This window comes from Lonchura striata, chromosome 13 (assembly GCF_050655825.1).
Source record: "Lonchura striata isolate lonStrDom1 chromosome 13, ASM5065582v1, whole genome shotgun sequence".
NCBI classification, from domain to species: Eukaryota; Metazoa; Chordata; class Aves; order Passeriformes; family Estrildidae; genus Lonchura; species Lonchura striata.
The window spans coordinates 17000829-17021620 of NC_140715.1; the positions used below are offsets into that span (position 1 = coordinate 17000829).

The 20792-nt window shown below is 48.0% G+C and overlaps 1 protein-coding gene across 4 annotated transcripts in view; it reads right to left on the reverse strand.

The window, feature by feature from the left end:
• Nucleotides 1–534: 534 nt before the first annotated feature.
• Nucleotides 535–20792, reverse strand: part of LOC144247145 (serine protease inhibitor Kazal-type 5-like) — a 40703-nt gene continuing 20445 nt past the window's right edge. The window contains exons 1-15 of one of the 4 annotated variants that reach the window (XR_014958337.1): nt 16215–16364; nt 14967–14992; nt 13776–13903; nt 13212–13278; nt 11514–11641; nt 11380–11431; nt 8960–9087; nt 8305–8377; nt 7759–7820; nt 6949–7030; nt 4572–4699; nt 4142–4205; nt 1783–1815; nt 1157–1209; nt 535–765 (exon numbers count right to left, since the gene is read on the reverse strand). Coding sequence is in view for 2 of the 4 variants with exons in the window: in XM_085591464.1 (XP_085447590.1) it covers nt 1204–1209; nt 4142–4205; nt 4572–4699; nt 6949–7030; nt 7759–7820; nt 8305–8377; nt 8960–9087; nt 11380–11431; nt 11514–11641; nt 13212–13278; nt 13776–13903; nt 14967–14992; nt 16215–16272 (1002 nt within the window). In the remaining 2 variants the exon portion in view is untranslated. Of the gene's footprint in view, nt 766–1156; nt 1210–1782; nt 1816–4141; nt 4206–4571; nt 4700–6948; nt 7031–7758; nt 7821–8304; nt 8378–8959; nt 9088–11379; nt 11432–11513; nt 11642–13211; nt 13279–13775; nt 13904–14966; nt 14993–16214; nt 16365–20792 lie in introns of those variants that run through there. The other 3 variants (XM_085591464.1, XR_014958338.1, XM_085591465.1) reach the window with 3 other exon arrangements.

Consider the following 20792-nt stretch of genomic DNA (forward strand, 5'->3'; position numbering starts at 1 on the left):
CCAAATTCACACCTCCAGATCCCAAAGACCTTTCTGGGCTCAGCACATCCCCTAACATGACCACTGAATATGTATCTGCTTCCCAGCATTGCTCCAAAGTGAGGTCTGGATTTCCCAGCACCTCACATGAGAAGCCTGGAAGAGGACACTTAGTTCATCATCTAAACGCTGCCAGCCCAAGACACGAGGTGCTTTACAACCAATTTTCCTCTGTAGGTTTCCAAATGTAAACCAAACAAATCTCAAACAACCCTCTGAGGTAGGCAAGTATAATTTAATGTTCATTTTACAGGCAGGAGAAAAGGGCTGATAGGGCAGTGACGTGATTGACCCAAGACCCCATAAAGAGCCAGAGACAACTGACCCCTGACCCCTCCTCACAAAACCCCAAACCATACTCTTCCTCTTTGGGTCCAACATCTTCGCCAGGTATTTACAGCAGCTGCTGCACCTCAGGGTGCTGGTTCCTAAGGAGCAAAGGCAGCGCAGGGAGCCGAGTGTCCCTCCCCTGAGGCTGAGTGAAGAGAAGGGACATGAAGCTGAGGAGTTATCTTTATTGGAGAAGCACGTTTAGACACAGCGAGGCAGCAGGGACTGCAGCACGGGGACACCTGGGAAGGCACCACTGAGTCCCCACAGCCTCTCGCCCTCCACCTGAGCAAGGACAGGCCCCGTGTGCTGCAGAAGGGGATGAAGGCAGCTCTGGCAGTCCCGGGGACTCGGCAGCTCCCCCGATGCTCGACATCGACGCTTCCTTTACTCGCTCTGCAGAGACAGAGGGCAGACAGTTTATTGCTGCAGTCCCAGAAGGCAAAGGGATCTGAAAGGACCATGAGGAAAGCTTAAAGCTGTGATGTTCTCATGCTCTGCACGGGCTCTGGGCATTCCTGCCTCCCTGTGATGGGGACCACTCTGCCAGCATCCTCTCCGCTCTGCAGGAACAGCTTGGCTGAAAAAACAGAGCCAGGGGAAAGGAGTGGGCAGATTCCACTATTTCAAGTCCCCACAGGCTCAGCCCCACCATCATAAGGCAGCAGTGAGAGAAAAAAATCTGCAGAACCCTCTGTCCTGGCCCTGCAGCTTGTCTGGACAAGGTAGGACACAACCTCCAAAGGACAGGGTGGCCAAGCAGGGCTAAGCCCCTCTCTGTCCATACCTTTGGTCACAGCTGATCCCTGGTGTTTGCTGGCAGTCTGAGCTCCATTACTCCTGGAAAGGAAGAACAAAAAAAACATAAGCCCATCCCCAGGCTTGACCACATCTGTGTGACACTGGTATCAGTGTGACAGCCCCGCAGGCCAGCTCAGTGCCACGTAAGGCAACTGCAGCAGAGCCTGGCACAAGGGCAGGCAGGCTGGGCCACTGCCACCTGAGGAAAACAAGAGTAATTTCAGCCTTAAGCTAGGTGCTTTCCACACCTATTTTCTAATCTGGGAAAGGTCATGCTTTTCTTCTTTCACTGCCTTTAAAAGTAGCACGGCAAAACAGAGAGCATTGTAAGGAAAGTGGGATTTGTGGGAGTGATCTGTTTGTTGAGAAAGAGGTTTAAAGAAGAAAAGGAAAACCCTGGATAACCCCTTTTTTCCCCTGATCTATTGACCAGCAGGCTGGTGACTACTGCCCAGGTGATTAGTGTGAAAAACCTTTGGACAAGTAAAAGAACTGCAAGATAAAAAGGTCCTGCAAGAACTGCAGGATTAAAAGTCAAATGTGCAGGAAAGACCCACAATCAATTCATCCACATGGCACAGGCCTGCAGGACCTACCAGCCAGTTAACTTACCAAAAAAAAGAGATCTTATCCCACGATGCCAACCTGTATTTGTCATCAGTAAAGCAGAACAGGATCAAAGGAATTCAGTTATGGCAGAGACCTCCCAGGGAAGGTGGCCAGACCCAGTGCTGGCCAGTGGGGACAGGCTCTCTCTGCAGCAAGGTTTTCCACCCCAGCCATGCCCAGATACACCCTTTAGTGTCAGCTCTCTCTCAAACCACACTGCTCCCAACCCTTCCCACAGGCATCCTTCCCTGATGGCCATCAGGTCACCAGAGCTACCAGAAACACCTGGAAATCCACCTGGAAATTCAGGCAGGGGTGGCTGCAGGCACTGGGCTACAAAGGGATGAGGCAGCTTTAACACACATTTTCACAGGCAACCCAGCACTTGCCATAGGTAATTTAAAAATACATCTCAAGGAAATGCTATAATTTTGGGGTAACAATTTCTTATCTTCTTCCAAAGCATTTTACATTCTGCATATTGCAACTCTCTAAACCCATTTCTGATGCCAAAAGCACTGCTGGAGCTGCTTTCCTTCAGGTTTTAGTAGCATATATTGAGTGCCTGAATCTTCAGCAGAAAGAAAAATTCATTATACTGTAAGTGAGCACGAATTTTAGTGCTGAAAATAACATTGCTCTGTACATTGTTTATAAGCTCCCATAAATTTCCAGCCCAATTCTTCAGGTGACTTAATAAACATAAAGCATAAATCATTGTGCAGGGGGGCTTTAGCTTTTCTTGCCTCAAGAAAAAAAGCTTATCACTTTGACTTCCAATTGCATCCATCTCTCCTTGGAATACTTAACACAGCTGCAAGCTCTCTGACTTCCAGTAAATGGCATCTCCCTCTTATTGCAAGGGCTTGAGAGCTGTAATAGCTCAGTGAAACAGCAAGGAATTCCAGACCAAGCACAGGTTTTTTTGGGAATCCTGTGTATTTTTCAGTTGCCACGGTGTATCCAGTCTCATTCTGTCTTGGAGGCAGTCACTAACAGGCTCTTACAGTGCCTCATCTCCCTTTACCCACAGGCCAACAGCAGCTCCATCTCCCTAAAGACTGAGACACAGAGACCTCCAGTACTGTCACAGGCAAAAATATTTCTCTCTGCACTGCAATTTCTTTAAGCAAAGTTTAGAGCACTCTGCTACTTTAGAGATGAGGAGAAAAGGAGACAGGTTTTCTGTGTTTGGGGGATCTGCTGGTGTCCTGGCACTGAGCAGAGGAAGGCATGGAATGACACTGTGGCACGATGGCTCTCTCATAACCCACATCCCACTGTGCCTACAAACACACAGATACCACATCCATACTCAGAAGCCAATGCTCCCACTCAAAACGTCCCAGAAATCCCTTTAGTAGGTTCAACATTTGGATTCTCTACAGGTTTAGAGTGGGAACTAATCTATTTCCCTGGGGAGGAAGATTTCTCAAGAGTTTCTCAACAGTTCATGCCAACGAGCACAGTCCTCCCCAGGTGCTACAGGACATCCCGTGCACAGAGTCACAAACTGGGAGACACTGGCTGGCTGTCCAGCTTCCACTGCTAGGAAGACAAAGCACAGCTAAGAAATGTTTAACTCATCTGCTCTGTGGGATTGCACAAGATGTCAAGGCTCAAGACCTTTCCCGAAAGTGTGCCACCTAGTGAATAATCTTAATTTCCCAACCATCTCCCTGGATATTATTTAGGGAACAAGCCCTTAATGGTTTATACAGTTCTGGTCTTTCTAGCTCCATCAAAGTCCCAGGAGAAAAGTCAGCTGTTTTCCCAGACATCACACTCCTACCACACAGCCTAGGCAAAACATGGAGACTATGCCCAGGTTATGCAATAAATCTGAGTCTCAACTTGCATTTAAACATCTGGACTGCGACCATCCATTCCTGGGGCTCTAATGATCCTGTCACAGGTGCAGAAGCCAGGCTGGCTCCCCAGCAAGCACTTGGAGTAAAGTGGGATGCTACACACGCCAAGAGGCACTTTCTTTTCTTCACCTCTTGGCATCACTCCACTCCAGGAACAAAATAAAGTAGAAATAGGAGCTTCAATACCTCTCTTCCCTCCCAGCCAAAGTGGCTGAAGAGCAGCTGGAGAGCATGCCTTTAATTAGCCCACTGTTACCTGAAGGAACAAGCTAACTCTGTTAACCTGCCAGCGAGGTCCCAGTGCGGACACCCAGCTCCTGCTGAAGGGCACAGTGGGCAGCTGGTGAGTGCCAGCCACTCCTCATTCCTCACTGCCTATTGTGGCTGCCTGGATCAGGTCACCACAGGCTGAGACGGAGCCAACAGGGAATTTCCACCAGGGGAAAGGCAGAGATTGATGTTTGGCAGCCCAGCTGTGGTTTGCCGCTTACCACTGCAGGGGCAGGCTCTCGGCACTCGCCTCGATAGTTTACCGTGATGAAGTCTGAAGCTCTCCTGCAAAGGGAGGACAAGACATTGCTTATTATTCACTTGCAATGCCACAGCTCTCAGCCGCCGGCATGACAGTCCTCTGTGGGCTCCTTAATGCTTTGATGCTACTTCCAATGTGATGGCATTTACTACTCCCCAAACAATTTCATGATTGGGCAGAAAGGGAATAGGGGACCCTGGCAACTTGTGTATCTTAATTAGCTGTCATCAGATTAATCTCAGGCATTTTGATCTATGTTTGCTTAACAGCAAAGCACCAAGGACACACTTGATAGTGAGTCATGATGTATCAAAACAAACACTGTTCTGCAAAAGACACTCGGGAATGGTGGATGGCCCTGTATTACTGAAATCTCTCCGCCTACTCACATGGCAGCTGAACACAAGTCACATTCATTTTTGTATGTTTTCCCATCAGTGCCACAGACTGGTTGTGAGGATTCGCTGCAGAAAATCCTTCCACCCTTTACCCCATGCAGAATTCGATCACAGTCCAGCTGAAGAGAGAAAGAAATCACATTTGGTGACGGTTCACTTGCTAGACCCTCCTTTAAGTGAAGGTGCTTATAAACCAAGCCTTGCATGGGGCACCTCTGTCCTGTATCACATCCAGCCAGGCCAGACTTGGAAAGACATCATGTCTTTTGTTGGACCAGCCAAGTTTTGGGGACGGAGCCTTCACTCCCCGCTCACCTATCCACCCCAACACTCCTGTCTGGTGCAAGGCTTATTTCTCTCGACGTGCATCCATCTTCTACCTGTACCTAGCCTTGCTTATCAGTATGCTGACAGCACTTATCTCCAAGGATGGAGACGAAGCGCATTGGGCACGGACGAGGAGGAGCGGCCGGAGCTGCGGGCGGTGCGGCACGCAGCGCTCCCGCCGCCCACCGAGCGGGAGCGGCTGCGGCTGACGAGGGATGGATGCCCCCGAGCACGGCAACGCTCAGGCACAGCTTTCCCTGCAAACCACACGCGGCACAGCCAGCACACACCGACCTTTAGGGATCCCCAAAAAGCCTCTCGCACCCGCGGAGCGGGTGTTCGCTCAGTCATAGCAGGTTTCCAACAGCAGAGGTCAGGGATAGCACAGCCTGTTCCCTGGTATCGCAGCCCCTTCCTCAGCCCCAGGAACCGAAAAAAAAAAAGACCGAGACGAAGAAGCGGCTAATGGGCTCCCGAATCCTTTCTCCAGGCGTTGCAGAGGCTGTAAATGGTGCGATGGGTCTGAGACAACATCCCACTTCCCCTGCACCTGGAGAGGCAGCATTTAGCCCAAAAATGATGGTTTATCAGCAGCAGGGAGCACCCCAGGGAAGGATTTCATGCCAGGCAGCACAATGGGAGGTTTTGGTGATGTTGGGGTGCTCTGATAGCACCTGCTGGTTAAACGTCACTTGCTAATTTCCATAATGTGCTGCTTCCTCCCTCATCTGGGTAATTATCAGTGACGTGAGAGCAGAAAATGCTGACCTTTGCAGTCCTCTGCTGGATGCCTTCCTACGCACCAGACATTGCTGCCTGCACCACAGCCCAGGGCAGGAGGCCACCCCACCAGCAGCCCCACACATCACAGGTGCCAGCAGCCAGCGCCACCACTCCTTTGGCTCTGGTTCTTGTCTGTGACAAAACCCACAGGTGGCCCTGGAAAGAGGAGAGGAGCAGATCTGCTCCCTGAATCACCTCTGGTCTGTCAGGCTCATCGGCATCCACTCCCCCTCCGGTGCTATCAGGAAATACCACAAAGCCCTGAAGCAGACTGGCCTTATTACACCTAATGCTTCCTCTGGAATGCATCAGAATTGCAGTACTTGAACTATATATTGGGGTTTTAACTCAAATATCCCTTTTCTCAAAGTGGTTAGTGCCAGAGCTTTCAGAGAAAGTTAAGGCAGTTGGTAGTAAGATCCCTCCAAATCCATAGAAACACATTTCCTATCTCTTCCAGAATGCTATTTAAATTGCTGTATGAAAAGTCTGGAGGGATTAAAACATCAGGTATTTTTTTAACCATCCTACCTCTAGACAACACCCTGTGATAGCGAGATCCACACTTTAGTCACCCTTTTTACGGTAACTTATTTTCTCTTATTAGTTCACATTTTCCACTTTTAGCTTTGTTGGAACTATTCCATTTTCTTCTCATGAGAAGGGAGAGCAGACACCCCCACCTTCCTCCTACAGTATTCCATACACAGTTGTCATCTACCACTCAGTGTTTCCCCCTTTAGCACTCCTTCCTTCTGCCAAACTTGTCCTCATCCCCTGGTCACCTCCACCACTCTGCTCTGACCATGGCCTTCATCTCAGCATGGGGAGGTAGAACTCTTTACCCTAGTTTGGCTACATGTGGGGCAGGATTCCAACCTGAGCTCAAGACCCACACCCCCACAGCTGGGGGGCTTCCACAAGGAGCCAAGCCCTTCCCTCTATTTCCATGCTAGGTGATACAAGGGCTTTCAGCAGGCTACAGATATGATTTTGCTCATTCAAGCCCCTCCGAGGACATGGGGCAAAGTGAAAAGCCTCAGGGTTAAAGCAAGAACAGGAAAAGCTGATAGGAAAGGAGCAGAGGTGGCTCAGCACCAGCAGGGGAGCAGCCCATGGGAGAGGTCCCCATTTCTGCCCACACAGCTGCCAGCCCAGGGGCAGGAGCCCTGTTTGTGCCCACATAGCTGCCAGCCCAGGGGCAGGAGCCCCATTTGTGCCCACACAGCTGCCAGCCCAGGGCAGGAGGTGGATTTACCATGGGGTCCTCGTGGGTGTCTCCGCTCTGTGACTTGCGGCTGGGTGGCTGGTTGCAGTTCCTGCCACGCTGGACTTGTGGGCTGGCAGAGAGAGCAGAGATACAGCTCAGCACCGTCTCCTTCCAAACAGGGGGTGCAAACCCACCCTCCCTGCAGACCCCCACGGCTCCTGGGGGGCTGTTTGCACTATGACATCCACCCACCCACAGGAGAGGAGAGGGAGAGAGGCCCCCCAGCACCACCACCCTGGGGCTCTGCAGCCCCGTGCTCCTGGCAGCCCTTGCTGGAAGGGGGACATGAAGGAATTGCACCAGGCAAAGCAAGAAATCTCAGTATGCCCCAGAAAAAGCAGCAGCCGAGTCCTGCTCAGGGCCAACAGCTACAAAACAAACAGCTCCTGCCTGACCAGTGCCCAGAAAGCACATGGTGCACCAGGCACTGCCTTTGAGCCAGGGCCAGGCACACATGTGTGCACTGCCAGGAGACAGATTTTGCTGGACAGAGTGTCCTGAGAGGGATTCTGAGCACAGCAATCACTAGTGCTTCGTACACAGAACATCGAGGCCAAAATGGGGCAAGGGTTGCATGAGAGACATGCCCCAGTGTGTGTCTCTTCCCCAACACCAGCTCAGCCTGTGGGAAGTGCTGTAGTGAGCACCAAACAGCACAACATGCACTGCCCCATCCCAGACTGTGCTGCCAAACTATCCTTGCTCCAATTAATCTCCTAACCACCCCCAAAAAACACACATACATGGATGGTGGTGTGTGTGGGGACAGGCCACCACCCCGGGTGCTGCTGAACTCACCCTCTGCCCGAGGAGAAGGGACGCCTCTCGTTTACACCCTGCCGTGAACCACCACAGTTCTTCTGCAAAAGGGGCAGAACACACTCAACAACCACAGAAACAACTTCTATGCAACTAGGGAAGCAGCAAACCTAAAGCAGCTCCTGCCCTGCCCCCTGATCCTCCCAGACCCAAAGAATCACCTTCTTAAAGTAGCAGGTTTGATGCACTGCATACCCACCAAATGTTATCATCCAAGGGTTTACAGGATTGTGGGGAGTCTGAACCTGCCCTTTATCTCCCATATGGCATCACATCACTGGGAAAGTGAGAGGGGCAGTTCTGTCAGCTGCAAGCATGTCCAGTTTGTATGCTCACACCCAGGTCCATCCCACAAATGAGAGAAGCTTTGCAATGCAAAAGTTTCTCCCCCATGATTAGCTGGCTACAGAATCCTAAACACCTTGATCACCCTTGGCTGACCACAGGCAGTCCCTGGCCATCCTGATCCCACAGAGTCTCACCAGACCTTTCTGAGTTCTGCACAGGCTCCCAGCTCCATCTCACCTGCTTTGTCCTCTCTGAAGAGGGCAATTTATTGCGCTGGAGGGTTCCACCCCCTCTTTGAGCTTCCTTTTTGCTGGAAGAAGGGAAGAAGAGAAAAAATGGAGTGCTATAGTAGTGTGAGTGCCACCAGCACCCAGGGCTGCCCTGTAAGCCAGTGTCATACCACTAGGTCCCACCTCCCCTTCCACAGTCCCTGTTCTTGGTGGTCCTGTTCCTAATTCCCACCCCTAAGACTTCTCCTTTTCTCCTCCAAATTCCCACTGTAGGCTACATCCCGGTTCCAGGTGGCTGCTTTTATATCAGGTCTGCTTCTACATATGGGAGTAGAGAGAGAGAGCATTTGGAAGGCAAAGCACACCCGTGAGAAACTCCTCAGGAGCTTCCCATGCCCGACAGTCCCCTGGGAAAGGGGCTGCTCTCTGCCACCTTTGCTTCTCCTCCTCTACTCCACAATGCTTCTGACCTGCCCTTGGGCCCTTAGTGCTGAAAGGGGAGGGGGAAGAGGAGCCCAGCTGCCAGAGCATCTCCTAGAGAGCCACTGGGAGTCAGGACTCTCCCAGGCATGGCCCAGGTGCAGCTTCACAGGCAGAAGCTGCACTTCTGCAGCGGGAGGTTTCCCTCTTGGCTGTTGCTGCTCAGGGGAAGGGGTACTCACAACTTCTCAGCACACATGAGACACTTGTTGATGTGCTGCCTGCCAGAGGCATCCCGGACCGGGGCGTTCTCCCTCGTGCAGGACAGGCGGCCGCCTTCAAACTGGGAGCGGAACTCGCTGCAGTCATCCTGCAGAGGGAGGGCAGGGTTAGGGCACTCTGTCCTCCTTGCCTTACTGATCAGATCCTTAGAAACCTGGGGTTTTCCTGCCAGGAAAGCATGGAACCATCACAAATGCATCACAGGAGAGTCTGGGTGGGGGTGAGAGAAGAGGGTGTGCAGTACCAGCCACTTAGCATATAAACAGAAGAGTGAGTCAGAAAAATTCCGGGTCCTTCTGCCTGCACAGCACGTGTTGGGAGTTTTCTAGTATGGTCCCACTAATTATTATTCTCCTGGCTGGGCTATCCAAAGCACGCCAGTGATGTGACCGATACAGCAATGAAGTCACTCCCTTTTCTCCCAACATCCTTAATACACAGCTACAGCCTTTTCCCAGATTGTATCTCAGGATAATTTTCTTTACAAAGCGCGTAGGATCCTCCAAACCAGCCACACTTTGGGACATGTCAATCAAGAAGCAGCAGTTAAAACATAAAAGCACAATGCAAACACACTTAATAGCCCACGAGCAGAGGAAGGTTGTTTGGAGAGTGGATGATTAATTTGTCCCTTGTTCAAAACTGCTGTACAGAAACTGTGTTAACCTGCCCCTGATATGTAACAGAGATGGAAACATTCAGCCCCCCTAATTTCAACTAGTTCACACAGTGCAATAGGCAGTTTCAAATGAAAAGTACAAAGGGTAAGGAAGCGACTTCCACTTACCCTTTTCTTTTTAAAAACAGCTTTTAACACTCGCAATTCTCTGCCCATTTTGTGCACAGTTTTGCTATCTCGTGTGAAGGTCCTTGGCAGGTCACTGGCCTCACCCTTTGCTTTGCTCAGAAGTTTACATCTCATCCTCTCTGCCAGGGGAAGGTTAGCCCAGTGCTGCTCTGCATCCCATCCAGGGCACCCCAGCCTCCAGCTCCTCAGCTTTCCCACGAGGGTAATGCTGGCAAACCACCCTGAGTACAGAGCCCCACATTTCCCTAGAGCCAGCCAGCCACAGGCAGCAGAGATGATCTGGCCCTGGATGAGCCTCTCCTGCTGTGCCAGCAGCCATAAGGCATTGTCCCATCAGAAATCAGTGTTGCACCCACTACAGAGGGCATCCCCATGAGCCTCCCTGCTTCTCCTCACCACCAGCTCACACCCCTGAACAGTTCTGGCAATGCTTTCCCCTTCCCAACAAGCTCTCCTTGTTCGCTGGGACCAGCCCAGCTCAGCAGCCCAATCCTCTGCAGACAGATGTGCCTTCCCCTAAGAGCCTCTCTCAAACATTTTCTCTTTGAGCCAGCATTTCTGGAGCCCTGTTCAGGCCTGACCTCTGCTGCAAAAATCTCACCGAGTACATCTGTGCCGTGCATTTGCCTTTTTCATGGCCTGTAACATCCCTGACCCACTAATAAATGCAGGGCTTTCTTATCCTTTGTCACTTCTACCCAATGAGTAGGAATTCTTGTTGAGCACTGGCTGTGTGATCTTGCACTGCCATTACATTTTATCTTGTTTCTATTACTGCAGGCCTCAGCACTATCCAATTAGTCTTGAGTGATCTGCTGATCCTCCTCTACTGATACTGCCTCCCAGCTTTGCCATCAGCAAATTTCACTTACGCTTCTATTTTTTGGTGCCAAAGTCATTAGAAAAAGCACTAAAACGGGATTATCCCCACGACTGAAGCTTAAGGGGGCCGCACCACTCCCTACCATATCAGGAATCAAGAGGAAAGTGGTGGAAAGCATCTATTTTCCCTTTCCTGAGCTGTTTTTGCCAGCAAAGCATCAGCAAACAGCAACATGGAGGCTGCAGCATGCCAGGGAGAAGGTGGCAAATCACAGCTCAATGAGAACAAAGTTTCCAACAAAAAAAAAAAGCTAAAACTGAGCCACAGGCCTGGAGATAGTGCAGGGCTGACATCTCCCAGAACACAGTGATCTCTTAAACTGTGCAGAGTTCAGATTTAGGGCTTTTCACACATTTTCCTTTTCCACCTAATTAGCAGCCTCAGCAGAACTGACCTCTCCACCTGCAAGCTGAAATTTGGGACAGCACAGCACACCTGGCTTCCTGCTCTGTCAGGATTTGCCTGTCCCTAGATCCACAGGTCACTGGGGCAGACCATAATATTCAGGCACAAGTTGTTCACTTGAGGGATTCAAGAGCATGAATAAGAAATAAGGAGCACAAGGAAAGTGGATCTCAAAATTAAGTCAGAGGAGAAAGAGAACGGAGTAGAATAACATTCCCTTTTCTCTGTCTTGGGTGAAAATCCAATAAAGTTCCATATTGACCTGCCTAATACTTTAATCTCACCTTATCTTTTCCTTGTCTGTTTTTAGATAACTTCCGCTCATTCTCCCTTTTGCTGGAAGAGAAGAGAGATGAGAAAGTGAGTACCAGGGTGCTCCAGGGAGGAGAGCTTTCCCACACTCCTCTCCTTTACTCACAACTTCTCTGCACACATGATGCACTTATTGCTGTGCTGCTTCCCAGAGGCATCCCGGACAGGGTCGTTCTCCCTGGTGCAGGAAAGTTTCCCTCTCTTGAACAGATCCCGAAACTCCTGACATTCATCCTGTGCAAACGCCAAAAGCATGGGTTGACACCGATATGCTGACAGAGAGGCACATCTCCCACAAATCCACAAAGGATTATCCACCCAATGAATTACATTTCGAGTGTTATTTTGCTTCCTTGAGGCGTAACTCGATGGAAAAATCATAACATGCGGCATAAAACAAATAAATCCGTTTGTTTCGATCAGCAGATCTGTCTTTCGCATCCAGGGTAGCCTTGATGCTATTTCTAACAGATAATGCATGCAAGAGCCTGCCTGAAGGACCTAAGCTCTGTTCTAAGTATAAAATCCACAATTTCAGTGAATTTGAAATGAGAAAGTCAGTTTTCCCATCCCTCCGGAGAGAACGCACTACTGAAACTAAAGAATTTTAAAATCCATGCAGAGTAAAAAAATGAAGCTGCAGGCATAAGAAAATATAATCCTTGAACACCTCTTATTGCCAGGTACACGAGAAGAGTAAGAGGTGGGTGTTTTTACCCTCCACTTAACATGATGGTATGTGTTAATTGAACCAAAGCACTCTATTTCACAAAAGGCTTTTGTAGCAAAGCCTGCATAAGCATTTCAGCCTGGCCTTTACTTTTCTCTGAACAGCTTTCCTATGACTTTCAGGGCAAGTCTGGAGCATAAGAAACACATGGAACATGTGAGGTCTTCAGGTTCATTTATGCAGCACTTACAACCTTATCGGTTGTGTGATCTGTAATACATTTTTCCTCTCACACCATGTAGAGGAGATGGCTTGATAGCTTATCCCAGTTCTGCAGATGGGGAAGTCAAGCCTAGAAAATTACTTGCCAAAAGCCAGACAGAAAATCTATGGCTTAACAAAGAAATTCAGTGTAGGTCTCTTCCTGACACTGTAAAACTGTCCTGCTGCCTTCAGGACCACACTTTGGCAAGTCAGATGTCTAAAAAAAAGATCTCCCTTAGGACAGCTATGCCTTACAAAGCCTTTAATTTGTCCAGACACACAAGAGCTAGAAAGCTACCCTGCTTAACCAGCTGTAAAAAAATAAATAAATCAATCACCACAACCAACACTATCTGATGAAAACCAATTTGCTCCCATCTAGAACAAAAACCCAAGGCTAAAAAGACAGCTCCCTCCACATAAAGGCCTGCTATCTAGAAAAACAGCTATGGGTAAAAGAAACCACAGGTGCATCAACAAGATAAACAAGGCACAATTAGAGTCAGCCTATTCCCACACCCTGCCCTAGTCAGAGCTCACATGTGCCAACCTTGCTATTAAATATTTGCCAGATTCCAATGGTGCCTTATAAACAGGCAGGCATCCTCCTCAGCCTGGGCTCTGGGTCAGGCACACACCGGGGCTGCTGTGATTGCCTGGGAGGAGCCGCCAGGAATTTTGGTTTCTTTTACGCTGGTGGATGGCACCAAGCCTCACACTCTTCCCAAGGCTGGGCACGTTTGCCCTGCTCCCCTTGCAGGGCTCTTTCCCACGCTGCAGACGAGGAAACGCCCTGGGCAGCGGGTCAGAGGCAGCAGACGAGATGCCATCGCCAATAAAACTGGCTTTGGCAGCCATGCTTCACCTCACCTTTCCCAAGGAGTTCACATTCCTGTCCGCCTCTCCACCACTCCCTTGGTTTTTTGAGTCTCTTTCCCTGTAAGAAAGGGAGGTGTGAGTGACGGGGCAGCGTGCAGTGCTTGGACACAAAGCCAAAATTGGGGGTGATTAAAGCCCAGTCTGGCCAACCCCACCTCCCCATTGCGCAAGGCAGCGGCACAGGCCAGCAGCAGGGCTCAGCTCCCTGACACACATCCAGGTGCTCAGCATCTCTGCTCTGGGGGCACTGTGCCACCCTTTCTCCCTGCCTAATATCCAGCTCTCCCCATCCTAAGAAACACCATCGATGGAAACAAGAAATTAATCTGTGTAAGTTTTCACTCTGCATTTGTGGTGAATCCCCACCATGTGATGAGCTGGGGAGGGCTGCTGGCTTCAAAGGTTTGCTGAAGAATTACAAACTGGTCTGGCTGGCCAGGGACAACAACTTTATAGCACGGAGCCTCCAGAGAGTTGGCTCCCTGCTACAGGAGGAGAGGACAGGCTGTGGGTGGGCAGGGCTGCCACTGGAGCCAGCAGGCAGCTGATACTCACAGCAGCCTTTGGCACATCATGCACTTGTTGAGGTCTCCTTTTTTATTTGGGCTGCTGAAGGGCTCCTTGGTGGTGGGACAGGAAAACTTCCCGCTGCGCAGGAGTGACCAAATTTTCCTGCAATCATTCTGCAAAGCACAGAGGAGAGCAATCAGTGGAGGCTCCCAGCAAGATCCTGACACACGTTTGCTCACACTGAATCTTTTTTGGGTGTGCTGCAGGCTCTCAGCAATTCACACAACCACGCTCCTCCTGCCCATCCCTGGCCACACACCACACATGGCACAGGCTGCACCCAGAGCCCTGCCCCTGGCTACCAAGGAAGAAAAGACAACGAGAAAGTTCAAAACCCATTGCAAGAACCATTAACAACAGGGAAAGCAATATATATTTAAGGAACACATTTAATTTACATACAGCTGCAAATTGCTGCCCGCTACAGCAGAGAACTGCAGGTTATAAAGTCAGCCAAGAGCAGAAAATATATCTCTGGAAGTGCCAGAGGGATGCAAGAGGAATGAACGGGCCAGAGTGACTGAAGAGTGATTCACATGCAAGCAGCAAGCACAGAAAAGAACAACCCTCTCAGGAAGCAGAGCAGTAACATTGTGCAATGTTGCAGCAGCCCATTGCATCTTCTGCTGGGTAACTGGGATGCAAACCAGGGAGAAGCAATGAACCGTTCAGTTATTTTTGGCTACTGTGTTTCCCGAAAGGATCTTTACCAAGGAGACAAGCTCACTTGATTAAAACATGAATGGAACTGACTTCTAAGTCATTGAATCAAATTATTTTCTGAGACTCAAAGGACTTGCGTTAATTCTTTTAATTATGAAACTCAGGAATTATCAGAAGCAGGGGTTTCTGCTGGATCAGAAGCTACATTCTAAGATTTCATTAAAGATATAATTCATGCCATTTCTAACATCACTTCTTGAGACTTCCAGCCCAGAGCTGTTTGGATATGCTCTCAGCATCATGCACCAAACACACACTGTCAACTGGAGCCATTGCCATATTACCTAAGTGTTGTCTCTAAATATGGAGAGATTCACTGTTTTCTCCACCACTGAAAAAGCTTTATAATATCTAAGTATAGTGCATCTAAATGGACTTTGCTCAGAGCATGCATTAAAGCAGTGTAAATTGGCAAGACAAAGGGAGAAGCAGAATAGAAAAGGTTGGACTCGCCTTAATCGAAGCTTGACTGGCAACATCTGCGACAGAAAAACCAACAATGAAACCATACAAAAATCTTTGAAGGGAAATTTTAAAGCAAAAGCATTTAATTAAAATACTTGATGCAGTTTCCTAATCCACCCAAATACCTCTTGATAAAAGCTAATCCAATGCATTATTTCACAGATAGAAATTCTCTAATGCTCAGTCCTTTCTGGAACATTGCACTTTTTGTCATTCAAATGCAAAATCACATCCATTTTTTTGAGTGTCTTTGTGCCCTTCTTTACTGTGTTACTTTTCTCAGGCTTAAAATCCAAGTTCCAAGGATAGTTCAGTAACTGTTTCTTCATTATTGTATACCCTTGCCTTGGCAGTTGCATCAAACCTACACAAATATTTTTGGCATCCTTCACCATTCCTTAAAACTGGGATACCAAAGCTAGGCCATTGTTGTTTGTCCAAAATGACAAATTCCTTTTCAGGGCCCATTCCATTTGCAGTACTTCACACAAATTATCAAATTAATAATGAGTCAGCAGGTGAGTAGCTGATACCTCTTTCTTTTTACTAAGCCACTTAAAGCTGGTATAATATGTTTCATCCTCCTTTTCATCATCAGTGGCATTGCAAGAAACTGTCAAGAAATCTTCCATTAGTGCTTTTTCAATAGAAACTAGCAGGAAATTGAAAGACCATTGCTTCAAACCTAACTCCTGCTGAAGTCTATCTATTGTAGCCAAATTACTGCAGCCATGTGAAAATGCCTTCCTTAGCAAGTGTTGACAAGACATTACCATTTTTCTGAATTTACAAAAAATTGTATTGCATTTTTGTTCAAAGTTGGGCCTTTTATGGAAGAATTCAGTCTGGTTGGAAATTGGTATTCTTCCACTTAGATAAATGGGGGTCTGGCTTTTTTTGTTTTGGTTTGTTTTTTGATTTTTTTTGTTTGGCTTTTTTTTTTTTTTTTTTTTGCTTTCTTCTTTAACTGTTAATTCTATTAAAAATTGATGCTTTCATCTACCAATAAAACTTCACTATTTCCACATGAAAAAGAAAGAGTAGTTAGCAAGACATGTTATATCAAACCAACGCACGTAGTACAGCAAAAATAAAATGGTGGGCTTCTTCTATACCACCACACTTTTTAAAAAACAAAAGCTCTCTAATCCTCTCTCTCTGTCTTTATGGGCACTCCCAGGCTGCGTCCTCTGCCAGTCCCAGATTCCAGCACAGAGAACATCACAAGTTACTGACCTGAGAAGAAGCAGAAAAATGCCAGAGCAAGGACCACCGAGGCACCTTCTATTTTCATGGTGAGGGTGGTGGCAGCTGTTTGCCTACGTTGACTCTACTAGAGCATTGCTCAATGAAACCCAAAGAAAGGGCTCAGGGCTCATCACATATATATAGATGACCAGGTTCTCCGCCTCCCTTATGACATAACCTTCCCAAGAGCCTTCATTAGCTGCAAAAACCAGTTTGTTGACACTACTCTAAATTCTAATGACCCCATTAACACAATTAATTTCCATAAGGATGGGACATATTTGAGTCACTCCCCGCATTTTGTCCAGGTAAGAAAATTATAAATAGATCACTTCAGATCCCCCACACAGCCAGAGGGATTCTTGCCATCCTCAGGGTGGTTCATAAGGCAGCAAGACTCCACAGCCACCACACCACAAGTACCTTTCATATCTCAACAAAAGAGCTGAAAGGGGTTTGTTTCAATAACTTGGCTGCAGAAGAGACAACAGGAAGGCCACGTCATAAAAACCTCTGGAAGTCAGTCTGCTTTTATTAAAGCACCTCAGTGTGAACCTGAAGAGTAAACATTCAGGAAACATTGAAAAGCATCAAGTTTGAGGCTTTGTTGAAATTCTTTGGGTTTGATGCTACAGTGCTCATAGCAGCCGTGTTAATAATAAAACCACACTGACAAATCCTCATCCTTTCCCAGTTTCTCCCTGTTGTCTTCAGGAAAAATAAATATGCAGTGTTATTAGTGAAAGCCTTTCTTCAGCCCAGGTGGGACCTGGCAGACCATTATAGATGCTGCTCTTTGAGGTGTGTTGTTATTGATGCTAAAGGGTCCAGCAAAGCAGCCCTGCTCTGGGCTTTCCAAAGAAGAGATAAGATGAAAGTAATCATCCTGCACAGGGTTTCTCAGGAGTCCCGAGAGAGGAAAATAAAGATGACATCAAAGTTTTGGAATGTGATTTACGTGGGAAGAAGCTGTGTGCCTTGTCTCCAGTGAAAAGAGAAGAATTTGGAGAGAAAAGTCATTTGCAAGGTTTGAAAGGGGTGGATAAATGAGTCAGTCAAGCAAACCAGAGCAATGAGGGGCTCGAGCACAGGCTGTGGCTGTGCAGAGAGGCAGATCAGCACCATCTGAGGAAGAAAACATACTTCTGCATGACATATGTGCCTGGCCAGACAGGCCAGCAGAGCCCAGTATAAATCCTTGTAATAAACTGCTGCCACACGTTTCACAGAACAGAACAGTTGCTCGTGTTCACAACTGGAGCCAAAGCCAAGCCAGCACTGCCCTGATTTGGAGTGTGGTCACCCCTAACATTTATTTTCAAGCCAAACTGAAATGGTGTGCAGGTTCACAGTGGAGAGTTTGCAATACAGCAGCAAACTGCCCAAGGCCATGCAGATGGCTCATGGCAGATCTGAAGAGCTGTGTATTGTCCTGAATCATGAGATAATTCCTGTATGCGTATTTGGGCGTGGAATTGGAGGGAAGGCCAACAGGAAGAGAGGAAAACTAAGCTGACAGAGCATGTGTCAGTAAATCCTTGGGAGAATTGGAAGAGAAAAAGCAAAAAAAAAAAAAAATAAAGTGTATGGTAGTTTAAAAGTGGTTAGAGCTTGGAAATCTATCTGAAGGACAAAAAACAAAAGATGCTATTTGTTACTGAGGCGTCTGCCCATGAGTCAGCCATGAGGTGGGAGGGTTTGGGAACGGGAAGCGCATTTTTATAAAGGGTTTTGTTCTTAAAATTTTCTCTTCCTCCAAAAGTTCCATTCCAACTGAGAAATGAAACAACTCCCTGATTTAAGACACCTGGCTGACTGCCCTATTCCTGAAGGAGCAGAGTGGGTGCCAGATCAGGTCAGACTGGCCAGGTGAGAGCAGCTCCCAGCGTGGCAGTGCAGTGGGACAAGGAAAAGGAGAGGGAGAGACAGGTCCTGACCCCACACTGGCCTTGTGACCACCCCACTCTCCCATATTCCCACCGTGTCCACCAATTACACCCACACCAACATGTGGGAGAAGCTCGGAATGGCCCAAACACACCTTGATACCAAAACCAGACCCACATTCAGCAACAAAACTCAAGAAGGAAAAAACCAGAAAGGATTCCCAGCCTAATTACTACTGCACAATGACAACCTCCTAAAAAAACCCAGCAATGGAATGAAATGTGAAGGGATGGAGAGGACCCAGCAAAGCCTCATGGTTTGCAGGATTATTTGTGTTTCACAAACCTGGGCACAATGAGGGATGACAGCAGGAGTGTATTAAGCAGAAACCTTGCCCGACTCCCTTGATTGCTTGTATTGATCGATTTACACCGTATTGATCCATCTACACCATGAAGTCTCAATCCTGCACTGAAATCCAGACAGCCCATTAATTTCCATAGGAATTTATATCCCATAGGGTTGGATCTGGAAGAGAGATGATCCCAATGCTTTATTAATATATTTTTAGCACAGCACCTAGCTAATCTTACTTTAAAAATATATGCCAAACAGCCAGAGAGCAAAATGCCACTGAGCAAAGCAGATGAGGGCAAGAAGAGAAATTGCAAAGGTATCTTTTGTTCATGTCTCAGTTAAGAAATTTGGAAAAGTAAACAGCATATAATGATGCTGTGCCTGGTAGGACAGCTCTCACTGAGTCTATTTTTCACCACATTCTGCTATGAAAACAGGAATCAGGATAAAAATAATCATGAAGGAGTAACTAGGAAAACACAGGAGAAAATAGAAGCATAACATGAAATGTAGGGAACCCCATGGCAGCTGAAAACCCAAAAACAATATCCTGCAGCCAGCAAGCTGGGCCAGCACTGCGGCAGGCAGGACACAGCCACAGTGGGCATTCACCTCTTCCCTCTCCAGGGCCCCAAGGAGAATGGGAAGGGAGTCCAATAAGCAGCCAAATTATTTATACCCTAATTAGTGATGAATATCACACTCCTTTTCCTACAGCCATTCTCCCCTTTTCTGATGTTCCCATATTTCATTCCTTCACAACCTGTGCCCGCACAGAAATATATTCATACACAGAAAAATAATTGAGATGCCTTGTCCACTCAGGAAGTTGTTTTTCTTCCCATTAATGACATGGCACTGTTTTGCAGGCAGTATCACCTCCTTCCTAATGGGTTTAGCTTCACTTAGGGATATTTTTACCAGGGAAAAGCTTCCTGGCAGCATTAATTGGTTTGGATGGTGATGCTGGGGGTGCTGTTTGGTTTGGGGTTTTTTAGGGTGTTTTGGTTTGGGATTTCTTTTTAAGGCAGTGGAAGGGGGGTTTGCTTGGGGATTTTTTTTGGTTAGGTTTGTGGGTTTTGTTGAACCATCTGTGCTTTGGTAGCTCTCCACTGTTTGAATGCCAGCCTCCAGCCCAAGCAGCTCTGAAGTTGCCCTAAATGCTTGAGGACATGGGCTGTGCTGTCCCATTCTCACCCCAGAGCACGGCAGTGTTTTGGGTCAGGCCTCCAAAGCCACCACAAAGTGGGACAAAAAGCCCAGATGAGGATCTGCAGCCCATGTTTCATCCACTTTTTCCCTGGCAGAAGTGCCAGTCTCTTTCACAGCACCATTTGTCCTCATAAAACTGCAGACATGACTAAATTCCCACCATAGATGTGCTTTTCCATCCCGATTGATGCAATTTTTACCTCCCACCATCTCTCTTCTTCTGAGGAACCCCATCAGCACCACTGCTCAACACTTAATTTCTATAAAATATTGAAACTCCTTTCTTTTCCAGCTGACCACTATGTCCCTCTCCAGCCCAGAGATCCTTAGGGACAAAAGGGAAGAGACAGAGTTGTTTGGCATATTTAACAAAGGAAGCACAGAGTAAATGCTGTTTTGCTTCACAGCCAAAGCTGAATCCAGAGCTCTCAACTTCAGCAGTCTCATGAGTTCACAGAATCACAGAATGGTTTGAGATGAAAGGGACCTTGAAGATCTTCTCACTCCAATCCCCTGTCATGGGCTGGGACAGCACCCACCAGACCAGGCTGCTCCAAACCCCATCCAGCCTGGCCTTGGACACTTCCAGGGATCCAGGGGCAGCCACAGCTGCTCTGGGCCACCTGTGCCAGAGCCTTACCACCCTTACAGAGAAGACTTTCTTCCTAATACCCAACCCAAACCTGTCCTCTTATAACTCCAGAGTGAGGCATTGCAAAAAGAGGGACTTCAGAGACACAGGGTGGTTCCCTGCCCAAGACACTCATTCATGCACCCACCCTGGGCCAGACTCTGCTGCAAGAGGAGCTACAAATTCACCCACTCCAGCAGAGCTTAAGAGGCTCCTCACCACACATCCCATGCAAGAACAAGATTTATGATGCTGGACAAAGCTTTGCCTGCCCTTCCAAGACCAAAATCCAGGTGCTGATCAGCCAAGAAGCCAGTAAACCCCAAGTTGATGGAAATGAATTTGAGTCAGCCCAGAGCTCCCATTTGTACCCTCTGCTGCTGCAGCCCAGATCTCAAACAAGTCTTGGTCATCCTGCAATCCCACTGTCACTGCAGGTACCCAAGGCCACCACAGCCCTTCCCTTCAGCCAGGAAAGC